General features: G+C 50.0%; 1 protein-coding gene across 2 annotated transcripts in view; it reads left to right on the top strand.

Annotated features, from left to right (window-relative positions):
• Positions 1 to 1,692: 1,692 nt before the first annotated feature.
• The window catches only part of ammecr1 (AMMECR nuclear protein 1), a 29,492-nt gene continuing 11,316 nt past the window's right edge, over positions 1,693 to 19,868 (top strand). Inside the window, exon 1 of one of the 2 annotated variants that reach the window (XR_009709074.1) lies at positions 1,693 to 2,788. Coding sequence is in view for 1 of the 2 variants with exons in the window: in XM_061247330.1 (XP_061103314.1) it covers positions 2,343 to 2,788 (446 nt within the window). In the remaining variant the exon portion in view is untranslated. The remainder of the gene's footprint in view (positions 2,789 to 19,868) is intronic. The other variant, XM_061247330.1, reaches the window with a different exon arrangement.

The following is a 19,868-nucleotide window of genomic DNA, read 5'->3' as shown; positions in this document are numbered from 1 at the left end:
CTTAAGTGGATGAATAGTAGTAACTCGTGTGGACTTGCTTTTGTGTTTTAGACCATTGTTTTGCTGTGTAATCCAATTGCGCTTCAGCTTGTGGACAGATGACTGGAGCATCTGCACACAATCACACTACCACCACCATCATGTCTGACTGCTAGTATGATACTCTTACTATGAAATGCTGCATTTGATTCATGCCAGACATAATGGGAATCGTGTTGTCCATAGAACACTATCCGAGGGGCTTGGGGATCATCCAGGTGCTTTATTGCAAATGTGAGATGAGCATTGATGTTTCTCATGGTTGGCAGTGGTTTCCGCCTTGCTATTCTCCCACTAATCCAATGCAGGAAACCAGGAAGGTGGCAAATCAACTCCAGATGTTGTTATAGAACTTTCTAATGATTCTTAACGCGAACGGATTATGAAGGGACAGAGGCACAATTTGTTTATACAATTTATTATACAAACAATATGTCCAAACTATTTAAGTTACATATATTGGCGTGTTACAGAGGGCGGGGGTTTATGATGTAATTACCGCCAACAATAATTTGGAAAGTGCTATAGCAGGCAATATATACTGGTCAATATATTAACCATTGCACATCTCGGTACATTAGGTTAACGGTCTCAATGCGAATGCTGATTGTGCTTTTGCGAACTGTCGCTAGTCCCTGTTCCATCAGTCTACCGTGCACGCCTTGTACACGAATTGAAATAGGACAGTCGAAAGTACCTCTGATCTGCACTGTCGCTTTAATACTGCTGTGCTTTGTTTGTACTATCGGTGGATGACAAAACGCATGAGAGCATCCTCCGGTACTGTTTTATTGCTATTTCAGCTCTGTGAGCCTGGAGCGGCGTACAGTAAGTAGGGAGCCGCAGACACTGTCAAGCTAGTTTAGCTCGCTAGCCAGTCGATTGGAATGTGGGAACGGTCCGTCGTGCACAAACAGGCAATGACTCTCATTGGAAATATTTTGTCTCCTCTCTTGTAGAATCAAGGCTGGGACGGACAAAAAGGACAAGAGGACGCCATCGATATGAAAATCTAGTACATTGTACATTCTTCACAGAAGAGGCATCGACTGTTCCGTCGTATACGCTACAGTAGTCTGCACGGCCTATTTCCAACGTAGACTGCGTTCAGAATTCAGATTTGACGACCCAGGAGAATGTACGTATTATGCGTAGTTAGGAATTGATCGCAATATACGTCCTGGGCTCTATTTTTTTCCTGTGGAAGAAGTGGATAAGGTGCAAGTGACTTTGGATTATCGCAGATGCCTCCTTTGCAGCAGCAAGGCTGACGTTACTGCGACTGGACTGAGGAATAGGGGTGGGAAAGCCCGATGGATTTCTGTCAGAAGGGGTAGAATGCTCAGCTAAAATGTCTCAAAATAAACGGATGACACCCTCAAAAGAAACCTACAGCAAAGGCTCAAGTCCGCTTTGCTCGCAGTGGGGTATAAATAAAAAACGCTAGCTAACTACGTCCTGAGCACTCTTTGAAAAGACAGGGTGCAAGCCAGAAAACAGATGCGAGTGGCTAAAATGACTTGCACGCTGCAGACGCTGTGAAAAATTAAACTGCATTGCCGAGACCGGTTTTTACTAGGATTTGGACCTCGACTCCCGACATCTGGAAGTTCGGATGCAAGTAAACGACTGCTGTGAGCTACCGAATCCGGAACCTTATGACGGGCTTTTCTGGCCGTGTGGGTGCTGCTTACTCGAGCTACAGACTCCCACACAAAAAAAGAACCGTCTCTGTGCCGCCGTGAGTGCAGTGCCGCAGCTAGCATTAGCGGCTAGCTCCACATCTCAGCTGGCAACTGCCCGAGATTAAGCTCTAGCAGTGGTCGGGAAACTTAAAGAAGGCATCTGCGTGATTTGGGAGAATGTTGAATGAATCGCTCCTGAGGAAACCGAGTTTGGGACAGGGGGCCTGTACCTTTTTAAAAAATATTTGATCCTTCGGACGGTGTGGGTTTACTGTAGTCCGTGTCTGGGTGAACAGTCCTTTAAGAAAACAGCGTGAGCACTTTGCGTAAAATACGTTGTTTTCTGGCTAAGCGTCGAGTGACATTGCAGTCTTTCCCTTCCATCTGGCCCCAGTGGTTGGGGTTAAAATAGCGTAAACTGCGCTGGGCATTGCGTTTGGGAAAAGAAAGAAGGTGGAGCGCTGTCCGTCGTACGTGCTGACGCAGTGGGATTTTTACGTCTGTCCGTCGTGCGCGCTGACGCAGTGGGATTTCTACGTCTGGCCGTCGTACGTGCTGACGCAGTGGGATTTCTACGTCTGGTCAGCGCTTCCCGCCGCCCCTCCCGCTGTGACGGTGATGGGTCGGAAGCGGTGTGTCGGTGCAGATTGTTCCAAGATGGCGGCCGGGTGCTGCGGGGTGAAGAAGCAGAAGCTGTCGGGGTCCCCCGGGTCGGGGGGTCCTGGCGGGGCGGGGAGCGGGGTAGCTGGGACGGGACACTGCGGATCAGACTTGGGGATTGGTTCCTCCTCGACAGTGGCGTCGGGGAGCGTGAATCGAGTTAACGGCCTGGGGGGTCCTGGGGGTAGCAGTAGCACCAACAACACCAACGCGCTGTCCCCAACTCCCGGAGCCTACAACTCCACCGGCCTCTCCCCTAATCTCAGCCCCGGATCTGGTTCGGGCAGCGGTGGCAGGAAGATGGTTGTTTCGGCGGAGATGTGTTGCTTCTGTTTCGACGTGCTTTATTGCCATCTATACAATTACCAGGCTCCCCGTACACCCAGGTTTACAAACGACCCTTAGTAAGTAACGACTTTATTCCCTTTTTGATTGTCAGTCTTAGTTTAATGTTTCCACAGTAATGTTATTAACTATATCTGGTTATATGTCTGTTTTTGGAAAACATTGTTTATGTATGCCGGTAACCTGGTTGCCATAAACTGGTAGCTAGTATAACACGAATGAGACTGTATGGTTACTTACACACTTGAAACCTTTATGCTGTTTCCACTTGACATTTACATTAACAAGCGACCAGTGAATTATGAACCTCAGCAGGCGAAGAAGCGAAACGCTGCTTTAAAACATGCTGTCGGCAGCTGGAGAGCTTCATCTACTAGACAGAGGAATGGCAAGAGCGTAAACTATGCCGAGAACACTGGACTGAGTTTCTGCTGGCTCTGCGCTAATGTTAGCTGGCTGGATAACGGTGGAGCTAACAAAGAAACCATAAGCTACAACTGCTCAGGTCGGCACTGAAGGCACGGAGACCGTGTCAACATTAGCAAAACATATGCCACATGTGGCCTGATAAGTTACCTACAGCGCCTTATCTCGCTGCCTGTGTACCTTAACGATCTTGGTTTTAAAAAAAACCGCAAAAAAACTAAACAAAAACAATCCAAGACTGGCTAACGCTAACGGACTAGCTATACAACAGTGTGTATCTGATCTAATCTGTGCTGGAGCTAGACTTTTAACATCTAGCTGGCTAAATTACCTACCCCATATAACTTGTATTAATACAACATTTTCAGATTTACCGATGACAATTTCATGTTAATTTTATTAGCCTAACATTGGCTATCTAGCATTATGTAGTTGGTTAACGTTAGGTGAGGCTAACTTCTGCACCTTTTTGTTTAGCCATTTAGCTTAGCTAACCTTAGCTGAGTAGCTGGCTAGCGCATAGCTAGCCACTTTTGCCTTTGTCAGTTTTATGACTAGCTAATGCTAGCACCATGTAGGTTTGGTAGAAAAGTGCCTTTTTGTTGTGCGCTCTAACACTACTGTGTATATTTAACGTTAGCTAGTCTTCTCCAGCCTGTCGTTGGTATTACTTGGTTGGGTTAGCTAACTGTAGACTGTTTTTCTTTGGGTAGATGCTAACGAGTGTTAGCCAGGAGTGGGTTACTAATCCCTTTGCTACGGCTACTCCAGCCAGCTAGCTATAAATGCCCTTTGTTGTTGATTTACAGATGGGTGGCTCGCTGGGTTGTAAGTTGGCCAGCTAGCTTAACGTTAGCTAGAATTGTACAACACCTTCAGTCGATATTTTGTCATCGGCACCTTTCATTCATTTGAAGCTAGCTAGCGTTAGCCAACTAATTGCAATGACAGGTGACGCTGCCACTCACAGGCCATCGTAGCTAACGTTATTAGATAGCTCCCTGACAATCGGTCGTAAAACTTGCTAGCTAGTTGCTAAGTTGGCTAACTGGAAAATATGTGTGAAGAACGGGGAAAGGAATGGTAGTTAATTAGTACGCTGCTTATGTAGCCATCAGTATAATTTTAGCAACGCTGGATACATTTATAAAATATATTAATTTATCCGAGTAATGACATTAGCGAGTTTCCCAAGATTCATGCATAGCTGACGACATTTGCTAACTAGCTAACAGTGTAAATATGCCTTTGTTTAGCCGAAACATGACCGATACTTGGCCACATAGCGCTAGCAGGATGTATGCATTTATTTATACACTTTATGTAGTATTTATTGGAGAATTGAGAACATTTATAAGGTTAGCTGGCCAAGTGTAAACGTAGAAATACTGTATTTGATCTTTATTTTATTGACTTTACTTCCGTAGCTAGCTGTATGAAGCTCGGCTGTGGGTGATAGTGTGCTTTAGCATCTGTGCCCGAAACATTTCCGCTTCGGGCTGAAGCAGTTTCACATTTCTGCCCGGTCTTTGATCTCCATAAAAGGGAGAATATGGCCTCCTAACTGTAGCTATCTTTGAGACTGAATTCTTTTCCCCGTACATCGGTACATCACATGTTTTCTTGATCGTAGTTTGCCATGTGTCACTTGGCTCTGCGTGTCACGAGAGCAGGCATGTCTGAACATATCTTCAAGCTGTATAATGCTTAATTATGTGGGGGGAAAACAGTATTTGCAGGATATTAGTGAAATTGTTGGATATATATTCCAGAAGAAATGTTCTCCTTATTGTTGTTAGAGTTGTCAGTCTCTCATGTTTTGTTTTATTTATGTATGTAATGTATGCTTTGTTTTTTGACATAAGTATTCATCGTTTAAATTAATTTTCTGTGAAATTATCGGCTGGTCCGTATATGAAAAGAGATCCGCAGAGCCCTTTTTACATTTGCATAGACGTTCGTAAAAACAAAACGCACGCCGTCAGAAAGATGGCAGATAATCAAGAGGCTGGACAACTTTAATTTGCAGTTTGGCGAGTTGGCTTTTACAATGCCTTTTAAGCGTAACAAATTAAAAGATGAGCGTTTTAACCCGAACAGAAAGATCAATGCACAGACATTTCACAAATACATTGAACAAGAAGGCCTATGTTCTTTGACCGTGTAAAAAAAAAAAAATTTTTTATTAAAATTGCATGCCAAGTTGTCATATTTCCCAGGATACTGTTAGTTCTCCTCTAGTGATGACTGATAGTAGTCTCCCCTCATCTCCTTGGGTCTGTGTGGCTGATAGATGTTGGCTGTCAGTTCTCTTACGGCTGTCAGGCCCTCGTTTCCAAACTAATGGGATCCCTTCTCTGCCCCCTTTTTAATTTTCAAAACTAGGGCAAGTCAATCGCTAGTCTGGCTGAGATATAAGGGTCTGGACATTGACAATTAGATTTGCTACAAGGCAAACTGGCCGTCACCCGATAAATGTCGAAGAAGACGATTGGTGTCCGAGACGTTTAAATGCCTGCTGCGGTGCCCCCTGCCCCCGTGTGTCTGTCTGAGGGAGGTCCAAGGCTGACATGAGGCAGCTTACAGCTTGGAAGGCCAAGGTTACAGCACCATTAGCTCAGTCCCCATCAGGGTCCAGAGAACGGTGCTGTCCGTCCTTGTTCCGTGCAGCTGGAGGCCACAGGACGGGCCTGAAGGGTGGCGTGCGCACGGCGTGTTCAGAGTGGCCCCCACTGCGTGTCCGGCAGTGCCACAGAGAAGCCCCGGCCTCTTCCTGTGTGTGCACCGAGCCACGGCCTGTGGAAAAACACAGCCTTGAGTTACGCCCAGGCCTCGTGTGAGTGTGTGTGTGAGTGTGAGTGTGAGTGTGAGTGTGAGTGTGCGTGTGCGTGTGCGTGTGCGTGTGCGTGTGCGCGTGTGCGCGTGTGCGCGTGTGCGCGTGTGAGTGTGTGCGCGTGCGACTCGACCTCATCTGCAATTGGGTTGTATGCAAGGAGAACCTCTTGAAACCTGCTGAACTCTGAACTAATTTGGACACGGGCAGAATTGTGAGTTTTGTGGAGCAACGCAAACCACACTCGGCTCTTTAAAGCTGACTCTGCCTTACACGCTTCTATGTGCTGAATTACTGAGAGAAGAATGGACATCTTTCTGTCTGAGCACCTCTCCTTAAATCTCCGCTTGTTACCCATGATGCCTTTCCCACTCCCTGTCCCAGCTCCAGATTTCTCCTGACTGCTCTCAATTCCTCAGCAACTTCTCCCAGTGACACAGGGCAATAGTGTGGAGAGACCTGGTGAATTTCCACATCAGCGAAGCCTTGGTTACTCGACTAGACTTTATGGATTTTTTCAACAGATAGTGCAGTGCTGACGGTTTTATTTTATTTTTTATTTATTTATTTTTTTTAGCAGTCATGGGCGGCCCTCCTGGTCGCAGATACCTCTGATTCCAGCACTGAAAACAGGCTCCTCCGGCTCCTGAGAAGGGCACTGTTTAGACAACTCACTGGCGTCTGGTTATCTCGGCAGTTACAGTGCGTGATAAGGAAGTAAGGACAGAGGGGTGGGGGGGGGGGGGGGGGGGAGTCTTGTTCTGGTCCCACTGGTTACTCTCTTCTCTAACGGTCATCTGCTGTCTGCTGCAGCAGTGTAAGTAACACGGTTATAAAGTTCGTGGAGTTTATATTTCTCCACCCTTTCAAGCGGACGTGACCAGGTGGGAATGCAGTCCTATTGAACATAATATCACAACATGTAAGGCTTAACATAACCTAACATATAACACACAACATAATGTGGACAGGCCATTCAGCCCAAAAATGCTTGGCATTTTCCTACCGCTTGTGTATGTAACACTTAGTTCAGCTAAAAGCTAGATGGTATCTATCACCGTTTCAAGCCTGGTCTTGAAAACCCTACATGAGCTGGCAAACTATTCCAGGGGTCTTTGTGACGGTCCTCTAAAAGGTGCTATACAAACAAATAGTTTTATTGTAAGTGTTCCACACAGTGACCACTCTGTGTGGGGGGGGGGGGGGGGGGTACTTCCTAATGTCTGTGCGGAATTCATCTTTCAGACAGAAAGATGTCCCTATTTTAGTGAATTTCTCTGTAGTTGTGCTGTTTTCAGCCCCACTGACAGTGCCCTGTTAAACTGGAAACTGTGGCACCTTTTGTGTAACGGGGCGTCAGTGGACAGCAGCTCTTTAGGAGTCGGTGAGAGTTTCCATTTTCCACCATTGGCTGTTTGAGTTTTTGGCCTTATTGCTGAAACGCTTGGTTTCCCGTTGTGCCCACCGCAGTTAAGTTTTGGGCCTTTTGGTTCTGTTGTGTTTCTCCTACTTTGGCATTCTATTTGGACGTTTTTCACACTAAAGCCCTGCATGTTTGCTATATATTGTAAGCCTCATTTAGCACTATTTATTTTGGAAACCTGAATTCCTCCTCTTGCAGTGGATAGCAATGTTGCCTGTCTGACAGCAAGAATGAACTGGGTTTGAATCCCGGCTGAGGCCTTTCTGTGTGGCTTCTGCAAGTTCTCCCCGTGTCTGTGTGGAGTCTGCATGTTCTCCCCGTGTCTGTGTGGAGTCTGCATGTTCTCCCCGTGTCTGTGTGGAGTGTGCATGTTCTCCCCGTGTCTGTGTGGTGTGTGCATGTTCTCCCCATGTCTGTGTGGAGTGTGCATGTTCTCCCCGTGTCTGTGTGGGTTTCCTCCCACAATCCAAAGGCGCATGCAGGTTAGTGGGATGAACAGGACATTGCTTTAAATGAAATACTGCATGCTCAACCAACCTCCCCTGTATAAATAATGGTTTCATAATAAAATATAAAAACAAATAGCTGTGACTGTGGACCGTCATGTGGACTTTCTAGATTACCTGCTAGTTTAATACCTCAATTGCTACCAACTCATCCGATAGGCCAGTGGGGGATGGGTGTCCCCCTTTAGCCGGGTTCCTCCCAGGATTTCTTCCCATCAGGGAGTTTTTTTTCTTGCCACTGTTTGAGGGGTTTTTTACCTACCTCATATGCTTTCAGGGGACTTAGGGCTGGTGTTTCCCCCTTTTAACCCTTCTGTTCCTCTGAGGAGTCTTCTGGGAAAAGCGCTGTACAAATAAGCTTTAAGTGAGGTGAGTTGGACTGGGGACAGGCGTACAGTACGCTCTAATGGAAGGTGCGGTCGGAGGTTTGCCCAGGTGTGTGTGTCATGTGATCACACGATCACCCCCCCCCGGTCTTTGCTCATCCTGGTGTGTTACACTAAACAGACCTTTCCAGGCCCATAAGAAAGTGAGAAGGTCTGGAGGCTAAAACATGCATCTGTGATCCATTTCTCTAGGTGCAAGCCAAGTTTAAAGGGATGATGTCATCCTGCTGTGGGCAAAGTGTGCGTTTCAAGGACATAAAGGCTGCCCTGTGTTTTCGTCTTGGGCAGTGGAGTCCTGTTCCAACCGCCATCACCCTCTCCTCCCCCTCACTGCGCTCAGTCCAATCGCTTGTTTTTCCTCCTTTTTTTATTTTTATTTTTATTGCTCTTTATCTTCTCCTAGCTCCACCCACTGGGAGGGGCTAGGAAGAGTGGCAGGAAAAATAAATGAAGACGGGTGGGAAATCGGAAAAAACGTGAATTAGGCAAATGGAATGTCCTCGCTCCTTCAAACGTCAGTTTGAAGCCACGTCAGTTACAGACGTGGCAGTTGGGGAGAGGTGGATCCACAGGTCAGTTACAGACGTGGCAGTTGGGGAGAGGTGGATCCACAGGTCAGTTGCAGACGTGGCAGATGGGGAGAGGTGGATCCACGGGTCAGTTACAGACGTGGCAGTTGGGGAGAGGTCGTCTATACGTCAGGCTTTCCATAAAAATACTTCCGCAAAGGACGTGCTGATGTTTTCTTGCCCAGGGGAAAGATTGGGAGTTTCCTAACTTCTATTTCTGAACGTTTTAACAGGTTGGAATGTCCTTAAAGACGGTAAACCTTGATCGATTTCCAGGTCAGGGGCGGGGAAAAGAAAAGAGGGGGAAAATAGGCCACTGGAACGGGCCCGCTGACTCCCAGGGCTGAACGGCTGAACTGCGTGTTGAGTGCTGCTTTAAGCTCAGAAGTAAGAAGTAGGTTATTGGTTGGCACTTGGTCACATGGTCCTTCTTTCTCAGTTTACACACACGGGGATTTCTGGAGTTTGCAGGCTATTTATAGCTTACGGAGGGGGGGAGAAGAAACACCGCGGGACATTTTTCGCCAGGAAATCTTACCTTCTGTGTTTTTTACCCCAACGCGTCGGAGATTCCCCCACAATGCACCGCTTTCTGAGTTGTGGAGCTGCGATTGGTTGACAGACGGCTGCGCAGATGGGCGCAAGCTTCATCTGCCGAGCGATGCTTTTACCTTTCTGACACACCGTGGTGGGCGGGGAACCGTGCATGCCGAGTATTCAGCCAATGAAACGACTGGATCAGCGCTGCTCGTCTCCACGTCCTGCGGGCCGCAGAGTCTGCGGGCGTTTGTTTCAGCCGTGCGCTTACAGCACCTGATTTCACCGATTGGCTTTTTATCTGAAGCGAGCAGGTAAAATAATGAGTGAAATGAGGCGGTGCAGCCGTCGGTAGTTGAGTAGTGCTGATCTGGGTCCCCTCTGACGCGTTTTCTGTGGGCGTCGGCCCGGATAATCTACACCCCTGTTTCCTGTGCAGCACGCTGGGGATTTATTTCCATTGCCTCCTCCTTTATGATCTAAATTACTGTGGCAATAAACAACAGGAAATTAAGACTGAACAGCGCAAGTATTGTCTCAATCGTCTCCCGTAGGGAGTTCCTCAAAGCGGTGGAATTAAATGCGCTTGTGCATGAAATTATAAAAATGATTAAGCTTGGATTTCAAATTGACACTTTGGCACTTTGGTAAGGAAGATTTTACTCCGTTCGTGATTCTTAAAACTTGAAATAGTTGGAGCCTTGTGCGTTTTAAATGGCTCCCCTTTCTTCACCAGTCCCCACACAGTATTGGAGCAGTGAGGCCAATCCCTGTTTTTGCTGTACATTGAGTTTGAGGTCAAACGATGTACATGAGATGACATATCCAAATTTCAGATTTTATTGTTCAGTGTTGCAAAGAAAGGAATTTACCTCCCTGTTCCAGTACTTTTTGCCGTTTGTGCAGCAGTGTTTCCACAATACTCCTCCAGAAACAGAACCAAAACCCAAACCAGGGCCAGGACAATACTCCTCCAGAAACAGAACCAAAACCCCCAAACCAGGGCCAGGACAATACTCCTCCAGAAACAGAACCAAAACCCAAACCAGGGCCAGGACAATGCTCCTCCTCAAGCAGAACCAAAACCCAAACCAGGGCTAGGACAATGCTCCTCCTCAAGCAGAACCAAAACCCAAACCAGGGCCAGGACAATACTCCTCCAGAAACAGAACCAAAACCCAAACCAGGGCCAGGAATAGGAATAGGAACAGAACAAGAACAGAATCGGAACCGCTGCTTTGAGCCTGGTGTCTGAGGGGGATGTCAGGAGCTGCTGTATCGGTGCCTCCCCTGTCCCTGGGCGTGAGGTCGACGGACAGCCTTGAGTGTGGATGTCCGGGCACACTGGAACAGATGGGAGGCCGGGTGTCATGGCTGTTTCGGTGTCGAGCATTAAAGCAACAAGCTGTCTGAGCGATTGGAGCACATGTTGATGTGAACATTAACTGAAGCCCCTGACCCCGATCTGCATGATTTTATGCATTGCACTGCTGCCACGCGTTTGGAGGATTTAGATAATCGCATGAATAAATAGGTGTGCAGGTGTTCCTACTGAAGTGCTCAGTGAGTGTACGTTTCCTCTGAGCCCCTTGCGCTGGTTGTGAAAGGCTGTTTAGACCTTCCTTAGGTAACCTTACCCCCCTCCTTGTGTCCAGTGCAGGAGAACGCCCTGTCACGGCAGAGTTCCGGCTTTTCCCCTGCAGGTCCTGATTTGAGGCCCTGTCTCTGCCAGTGCCTGTGTTGTCGTTTCTTTGTTTAGCTTTGAGTTTTCTCTGCTCCGTGCGAAACGCAGCAGCTGCTGCACCTGTTCTCTGTGTGCCTGGGCTTGCTGTCGACATTCACAGATTGGCGTTTTGTTTTTGGAAGAGTCTGCAGGTTCTTGCTCTGCGTTTCGACCCCTTCGACCCTCGTCACCCCAGCTGAGGGTTTGACTGACCTTTGACCCCGTCACATCAGATGAGCACCTCCCAGCATTCTCCCCAAGCAAGCAGCCAGAACTGGAACTTTTTTTTTTTTTCTTGCTGCTCACTTCCTGGTCTTGTTGAGAGACAATTATTTTTCCACACAGGAAAATAAGTATCTGTGTTTTTTCTTCATCTATAATCTGTCTCCCCATGTGCTATTTTTAAAAAGTTATTAGGACTTCATAGCAATACTTTGTGGACGAATCAGAGTGACTCAGCACTGACAGGAACCGTCCCTAGCTCACACGCTTAGTGAGGGAGCCACACACACGCTGGCTCCAAATTCTACAACAAGGGGGCACCCGAAGACGTGGCTTCTTCTGTGGTTTTGGAGCCCGTTGCTCGTCAGTGCGTGACGTAACGGGCACTTGGTCCATATGTCTTCTGCAGCCTGTGGTCCATCGGCTGTAGCTTCAGAGAAGCTTGGTCTCTTCACATTGGTGCTGTGGCCGCTTCACACGTACAAGGAGCACCACCCTCAGCCTCGAAATGGTGGCCTTCCGCCAGTGTTTATGAACACGAGGCAGATGACTGGGTCGGCTTGATGCTTTGTCACGGAGGGAGAGTTGGTGAATTAATGAAGCCTCCCTCTGCATTACGGAGCTGTGAATGTGGCTTTGAGTCACTCAGTTCGCCCTTTGTGTGCTTTTACTCGGTGACGTCAGCGTGTTGCGCTGGTCTGCCGGTTCTGCGTGAGCTCCACGGTGTTTTGATTCTGCCACTGACATGCCCTGGTTTCCAGGTTCAGTGGAATGAGAGGAACATAGTTTAGGTCTTTTTGCCGACAGTGAGCAAGACTTTGGGAGTGCAAAGCTGCCTTTCACGGACCTGCAGGCCAGTCAGAGTTTAGCCTGCCCATGTCTCTGGGGCTCTCGTCTTTGAACTTTACACCACGAAAGCGCCGATGATCTCATCCCAAACGTTGCTCTGCCTTTGTCACTGACACACAGATGTGTGTGTGTGTGTGTGTGTGTGTGTGCGCTCTCACAGGCTTTAGCCGCTCAGTGTTTTTACTGTACTCCGGCGCTGTGTTTGTGACTCATTTATTCAGATCCATTCTGCCCAAAACGAGCCGCACACAGTGGGACTTGGCAGGTTTCAGGTGCGATCGAGTCATTTAATAAAATATGCTCTAGTTCACTTGGTCGAGGATGGTATTCATTAACTCACGAATGCCACGATGAAAATAAGTGAAGTCACTGTTGCATTTCCTGTAAAGACGAACGCATTTTGCTAGAGGAAAACATGGCTATATACCGCAACGGTTCCTGATTAATGAACACCCAGCACTGCGTCTTCTACCTTTGATAGTCCTGTCATGAAGTTACTAACTAATTCTGTTGTGAAAGCCTCAAAATGGAGGTTCTGATTCAGGGAATGTGTCCTCCAAATGGAGGTTCTGATTCAGGGACTGTGTCCTCCAAATCGAGGTTCTGATTCAGGGACTGTGTCCTCCAAATGGAGGTTCTGATTCAGGAACTGTGTCCTCCAAATGGAGGTTCTGATTCAGGAACTGTGTCCTCCAAATGGAGGTTCTGATTCAGGAACTGTGTCCTCCAAATGGAGGTTCTGATTCAGGGAATGTGTCCTCCAAATGGAGGTTCTGATTCAGGGACTGTGTCCTCCAAATCGAGGTTCTGATTCAGGGACTGTGTCCTCCAAATGGAGGTTCTGATTCAGGAACTGTGTCCTCCAAATGGAGGTTCTGATTCAGGAACTGTGTCCTCCAAATGGAGGTTCTGATTCAGGAACTGTGTCCTCCAAATGGAGGTTCTGATTCAGGAACTGTGTCCTCCAAATGGAGGTTCTGATTCAGGGACTGTGTCCTCCAAATGGAGGTTCTGATTCAGGGACTGTGTCCTCCAAATGGAGGTTCTGATTCAGGGACTGTGTCCTCCAAATGGAGTCTGTGATGTCCTCCTGGTTCTCCCCTTTGCTCTCCAAGCATATGAGCCTGATTGTCACGGAAAGCAGAGGATCATGGGTACTGGGTAGAAGGTAACTTGCAGGCTTCCGTTTGGGTGTGATTGACAGCTGGGTCTGCCAGTTAATCAGGCTGTTTTTGGTTTTGTCTTGAATAGAAGCAGATTTGATGGATGCAAAATCTTGATGTTTAATAACCTCAAAACCCATTTAATAAAATGACTTCTCACGTAGGGAACAAAGGGAGTTGTTTTTGTTTGAAGTGTTCATATTGGAAAATGCAATATGAAAGCATAGCTGTAAAATATGACTTTCGCCAGGAATAGATCTCATCTGAAAGGAAGGTTTAATTTCCCATAATGCACCGAGTTTCCTTTGATACAAGTAATGCTGCTCTGAGCTCCTGGGGTTTTGTTGTGTGTTCAGAACCATCTGGAACTGAAGCCTTTTCATTTTGGTGCTTTCCTGTACTGGAGGCAGTCGTTTTGTGAAGAAACAAAATGGCTGTGTTCGAAACCACATCCTACTCGTACCATATTTCAATGAAAATCAACCTGAATTTCGTGCAACTAGTGTGCGTTTTTGAACCCACAAGTCTTTGATGGGGTCAGCTGACGGGGAGACTGGGTCAGGTGACCGGGAGACTGGGTCAGGTGACGGGGCGACTGGGTCAGATCAGCTTTGACTCTGCTCACAGCAGAAATGATCACTCGGTGAACCCAATCGGCACTGAAACCGTGTGTGTAACGGCACTGTGTAACGGCACTGAAACGCATGTGTAACGGCACTGTGTAACGGCACTGAAACGCTTGTGTAACGGCACTGTGTAACGGCACTGAAACGCATGTGTAACGGCACTGTGTAACGGCACTGAAACGCTTGTGTAACGGCACTGTGTAACGGCACTGAAACGCATGTGTAACGGCACTGTGTAACGGCACTGTAACGCGTGTGTGACAGCACCATTGGGACGAGCAGCAGGGGACGGGGAGCGCTCTTAGGCCTGTGTTCAGTCGTCATCCTTCATCCGCTTTATTTCTATTAAAAAATCAGCGCCTTGTTATGGTTTGGAAGCTAAGCTGCTGTAGCCTTTCTGCTTCAAAACAAAACCAAAACCAAAAACTGAGCTGTCTAGATCTATGGTTGGCGTATTGCTTATTGAGACGTTTTCTTAGCTTTGAGTTTTTCACTTGGGAATTGTGTTGGGAATCCTGCTCTCCGCTGTGGAACGCCGTCTTTCCCAGAAACACTTCCCCGTCCCAGTCTGACGGGCTGTGTCCGCTCTGCGTATGATGCTATGAATATGTATTTCTTCATTTAGATTCCCCCGAGAATGTCTCATTTTAATTAATCCTCAGAACCTGAGAAACGGGTTTCATGTCAGAGGACCAGTGGTTTTATGTGATGGAGTCTGATATGTGGTGTAATCTGAACTCAAGGGTGCGATCTGATGGGCTGTTCAGAGGAGTTGCATTCCGACGTTGCCTCAGTCCGAGAGGGAGCGTTCGCAGCGCTGGCCTGCTGGATAAGTGGAGCATCACACCGGATTCCAGGGATTCCAGCCTCTGACGCATCGGAACGCTGCTCCGGGAATCCGGGCCTGGGTTGATCGCTCCCGTCTCGCACGCAGGGGGGAGGGGGGGGGGGTTATTAACGCTGACTCAGCGCTGAACCCAGTGACCCCGCCCAACCCAGAGACCCTGCCCAACCGGTCCGCTTCCCTCTGCTCTGCCCCCTCCGCCTGTGTTTGCTCAGGCCAGAGCCTCTCGCCTGGGCCAGACACATTCTTCAGCAGTGCAGTGCAGACCTGGCAGCCGTGGCGTTAACGCTTCAGCAGTGCAGTGCAGACCTGGCAGCCGTGGCATTAACGCTTCAGCAGTGCAGTGCAGACCTGGCAGCCTGGCAGCTTCAGCAGTGCAGTGCAGACCTGGCAGCCGTGGCGTTAACGCTTCAGTAGTGCAGTGCAGACCTGGCAGCCGTGGCATTAACGCTTCAGCAGTGCAGTGCAGACCTGGCAGCCTGGCAGCTTCAGCAGTGCAGTGCAGACCTGGCAGCCGTGGCATTAACGCTTCAGCAGTGCAGTGCAGACCTGGCAGCCGTGGCATTAACGCTTCAGCAGTGCAGTTCAGACCTGGCAGCCGTGGTGTTGTCTCTTCAGCAGGGCAGTGGAGCTGCCCCCTGGCTTAACCCCTGCTGCTTTGCTTGTTTCCAGCAGATTTATGGCTGGGCTGAGGCTTTAAGGGAATTTAAACTGCTGCTCAGTTCCTGTGCCAGGGCTTCTCTCCTCTGGATTAAAAGATTAATCTGAACGCAGCGATGCGGCCTGCAGGCTGTGTTAGGATCAGTGTGGTCTGCAGACCCCCAACCCTCGTCTCTCTGTCTCTCTGTCTCTCTGTCTCTCTGTCTCTCTGTCTCCCTATCTCCCTGTGTCTCTGTCTCTCTGCCTCTCTGTCTCCGTGTAATCTTCAGTTCAAAGGATTAGAAAAGTGATTCACATTTGCGTATCGCTTGGCGTGGTACTCGGAGACAGAAGATCAGGGACAGTAATATTCTGACTTCTGAGACTCCCACCCATCACCCTGTGTCTGAGACTCCCACCCATCACCCTGTTTCTGAGACTCCCACCCATCACCCTGTTTCTGAGACTCCCACCCATCACCCTGTTTCTGAGACTCCCACCCATCACCCTGTTTCTGAGACTCCCACCCATCACCCTGTTTCTGAGACTCCCACCCATCACCCCGTTTCTGAGACTCCCACCCATCACCCCGGTTCTGAGACTCCCACCCATCACCCCGTTTCTGAGACTCCCACCCATCACCCCGTTTCTGTGACTCCCACCCATCACCCCGTTTCTGAGACTCCCACCCATCACCCTGTTTCTGTGACTCCCACCCATCACCCTGTTTCTGAGACTCCCACCCATCACCCTGTTTCTGAGACTCCCACCCATCACCCTGTTTCTGAGACTCCCACCCATCACCCTGTTTCTGAGACTCCCACCCATCACCCTGTTTCTGAGACTCCCACCCATCACCCTGTTTCTGAGACTCCCACCCATCACCCTGTTTCTGAGACTCCCACCCATCACCCCGTTTCTGAGACTCCCACCCATCACCCTGTTTCTGAGACTCCCACCCATCACCCCGTTTCTGAGACTCCCACCCATCACCCCGTTTCTGAGACTCCCACCCATCACCCCGTTTCTGAGACTCCCACCCATCACCCTGTTTCTGAGACTCCCACCCATCACCCTGTTTCTGAGACTCCCACCCATCACCCTGTTTCTGTGACTCCCACCCATCACCCTGTTTCTGTGACTCCCACCCATCACCCTGTTTCTGAGACTCCCACCCATCACCCTGTTTCTGAGACTCCCACCCATCACCCTGTTTCTGTGACTCCCACCCATCACCCTGTTTCTGTGACTCCTCAGAGATTAACGGCAGCGATAATGAGTGTGTTTTCTATTTCTGGCTCTTTCCATATATATATTTCAGTTGCTTGTAGTGAGGGCATTAGATGGCATTACATCAGTAAGCAGAGGGCTGTCTCTGCCAGGTCACATGGGTATTTTTCCAGGAACTGAGCATTTAAATGATTAAAAGGCCAGTATTACTCATCTCGGTTTGTTTGGTTTGGAAAATGAGCTGGGGGCTGTCATGGGGTATGAATGAAGGGGAGCTGCCAGCTTTAGGTTCTGAAGGCTGAAGGCTGGTTCTGATGCAGCTGGTTCTGATGCAGCTGGTTCTGAAGGCTGGTTCTGATGCAGCTGGTTCTGAAGGCTGGTTCTGATGCAGCTGGTTCTGAAGGCTGGTTCTGATGCAGCTGGTTCTGAAGGCTGGTTCTGATGCAGCTGGTTCTGAAGGCTGAAGGCTGGTTCTGATGCAGCTGGTGGTGAAGGCTGAAGGCTGGTTCTGATGCAGCTGGTTCTGAAGGCTGGTTCTGATGCAGCTGGTTCTGAAGGCTGGTTCTGATGCAGCTGGTTCTGAAGGCTGGTTCTGATGCAGCTGGTTCTGAAGGCTGAAGGCTGGTTCCGATGCAGCTGGTTCTGAAGGCTGAAGGCTGGTTCTGATGCAGCTGGTTCTGAAGGCTGGTTCTGAAGGCTGGTTCTGAAGGCTGGCTCGTGTGTTAGCTCCCTCCCAGCAGTGACTCTGGGGCCCTGTGTGCGGCAGTAGGCCCTGTGTGCGGCAGTAGGCCCTGTGTGCAGCAGTGGGCCCTGTGTGCAGCAGTGGGCCCTGTGTGCAGCAGTAGGCCCTGTGTGCGGCAGTAGGCCCTGTGTGCAGCAGTAGGCCCTGTGGGCAGCAGTAGCCCCTGTGTGCGGCAGTAGGCCCTGTGTGCAGCAGTAGGCCCTGTGTGCAGCAGTAGGCCCTGTGTGCGGCAGTAGGCCCTGTGTGCAGCAGTAGGCCCTGTGGGCAGCAGTAGGCCCTGTGTGCGGCAGTAGCCCCTGTGTGCAGCAGTAGGCCCTGTGGGCAGCAGTAGGCCCTGTGTGCAGCAGTAGGCCCTGTGGGCGGCAGTAGCCCCTGTGTGCGGCAGTAGGCCCTGTGTGCGGCAGTAGGCCCTGTGTGCGGCAGTAGGCCCTGTGGGCGGCAGTAGCCCCGGTGGGCGGCAGTAGGCCCTGTGTGCGGCAGTAGGCCCTGTGGGCAGCAGTAGGCCCTGTGTGCGGCAGTAGGCCCTGTGTGCGGCAGTAGGCCCTGTGTGCGGCAGTGGGCCCTGTGTGCAGCAGTAGGCCCTGTGTGCAGCAGTAGGCCCTGTGTGCGGCAGTAGGCCCTGTGGGCAGCAGTAGGCCCTGTGGGCAGCAGTAGCCCCTGTGTGCGGCAGTAGGCCCTGTGGGCAGCAGTAGGCCCTGTGTGCAGCAGTAGGCCCTGTGTGCAGCAGTGGGCCCTGTGTGCGGCAGTAGGCCCTGTGTGCGGCAGTAGGCCCTGTGTGCGGCAGTAGGCCCTGTGTGCGGCAGTGGGCCCTGTGTGCAGCAGTAGGCCCTGTGTGCGGCAGTAGGCCCTGTGGGCAGCAGTAGGCCCTGTGGGCAGCAGTAGCCCCTGTGTGCGGCAGTAGGCCCTGTGGGCAGCAGTAGGCCCTGTGGGCAGCAGTAGCCCCTGTGTGCGGCAGTAGGCCCTGTGTGCGGCAGTAGGCCCTGTGTGCAGCAGTAGGCCCTGTGGGCAGCAGTAGGCCCTGTGGGCAGCAGTAGCCCCTGTGTGCGGCAGTAGGCCCTGTGGGCAGCAGTAGGCCCTGTGGGCAGCAGTAGCCCCTGTGTGCGGCAGTAGGCCCTGTGTGCGGCAGTAGGCCCTGTGTGCAGCAGTAGGCCCTGTGGGCAGCAGTAGGCCCTGTGTGCGGCAGTAGGCCCTGTGTGCAGCAGTAGGCCCTGTGTGCAGCAGTGGGCCCTGTGTGCAGCAGTAGGCCCTGTGTGCGGCAGGATGGGCTCTTAAGGTGCTGAGGGAGCTGGAATAAGCACTAAACCTCCACACTGGCTGTGCTAGAGACTCTGGCAGTGTGCTGGAGACTGGCAGTGTGCTGGAGACTCTGGCAGTGTGCTGGAGGCTCTGGCAGTGTGCTGGAGACTCTGGCAGTGTGCTGGAGGCTCTGGCAGTGTGCTGGAGAGACTGGCAGTGTGCTGGAGACTGGCAGTGTGCTGGAGGCTCTGGCAGTGTGCTGGAGACTGGCAGTGTGCTGGAGACTCTGGCAGTGTGCTGGAGACTGGCAGTGTGCTGGAGACTCTGGCAGTGTGCTGGAGACTCTGGCCGTGTGCTGGAGGCTCCAGATGCTTCCAAGACTTTTCTTAGAGAAATAGGGGCCATGCTGAATTACCTCACGATGAACTGTTTTAATGTGTGTGTCTGTGTGTGTGTCTGTGTTTGTTACTGTGAATGTGTCCATGTATGTATATGTGGCAGACTCTTGACTGCAAACTCAATGCACTTGGAAAAGCACCTTTATCTAGGCCAGAGGATTGTACACTTGAACCATAAATACCATTAATATGATCGTTTTTAGAAGGATTGCTCAACTAAAATAAAGTCAAATGAAAGGGTGTTTTGTGCCAACAGAACTGGCACCCTGAGTCCCACTTTGTGAAGCGCTCAGTTTGGATGCACTGGGATCGTTTCACTACCCCAGATAAAGAAAAGTCTGTTTTATAGGCCAGGAACAACATGGTAGCTGTGCTGTTGGCAGAGTGCTCTTAAGAGGCACTCCAGATCGAAGGGTTTAATTATACAGTGAGAGTTTAATCAGTCCATTATAGATTGTTTCTGCAGTAATGGCCGTTTAGGGTTGTGTAGGGGAGTTGTCCTGGGCTGCCATACCCCAGGGGCTCATGTCCTCACACGGGATGTGTGTGTGTCCGCGCCTGTGTGTCTGTGTCTCTCCCCTTACTGTCTGTGTGTCTGTGCGCGCGTGTGCGTGTGTGTGTGTGTGTGTGTCTGTCTGTCTGTCTGTCTGTCTGTCTGTCTGTCTCTCTCCCCTTACTGTGTCTGTGTATCTGTGTGTGTGTGTGCGCACCTGTGTGTCTGTGTCTCTCCCCTTACTGCCTGTGTCTGTGTGTCTGTGTGCTCGCGTGCCTCTGTGTGTGTCTGTGT

The sequence above is a fragment of the Conger conger genome, chromosome 7 (assembly GCF_963514075.1).
Source record: "Conger conger chromosome 7, fConCon1.1, whole genome shotgun sequence".
Lineage (NCBI taxonomy): Eukaryota > Metazoa > Chordata > Actinopteri > Anguilliformes > Congridae > Conger > Conger conger.
The sequence above is the reverse complement of the archived record's forward strand: the minus strand, read 5'-3'. Positions and strand labels throughout refer to the sequence as shown.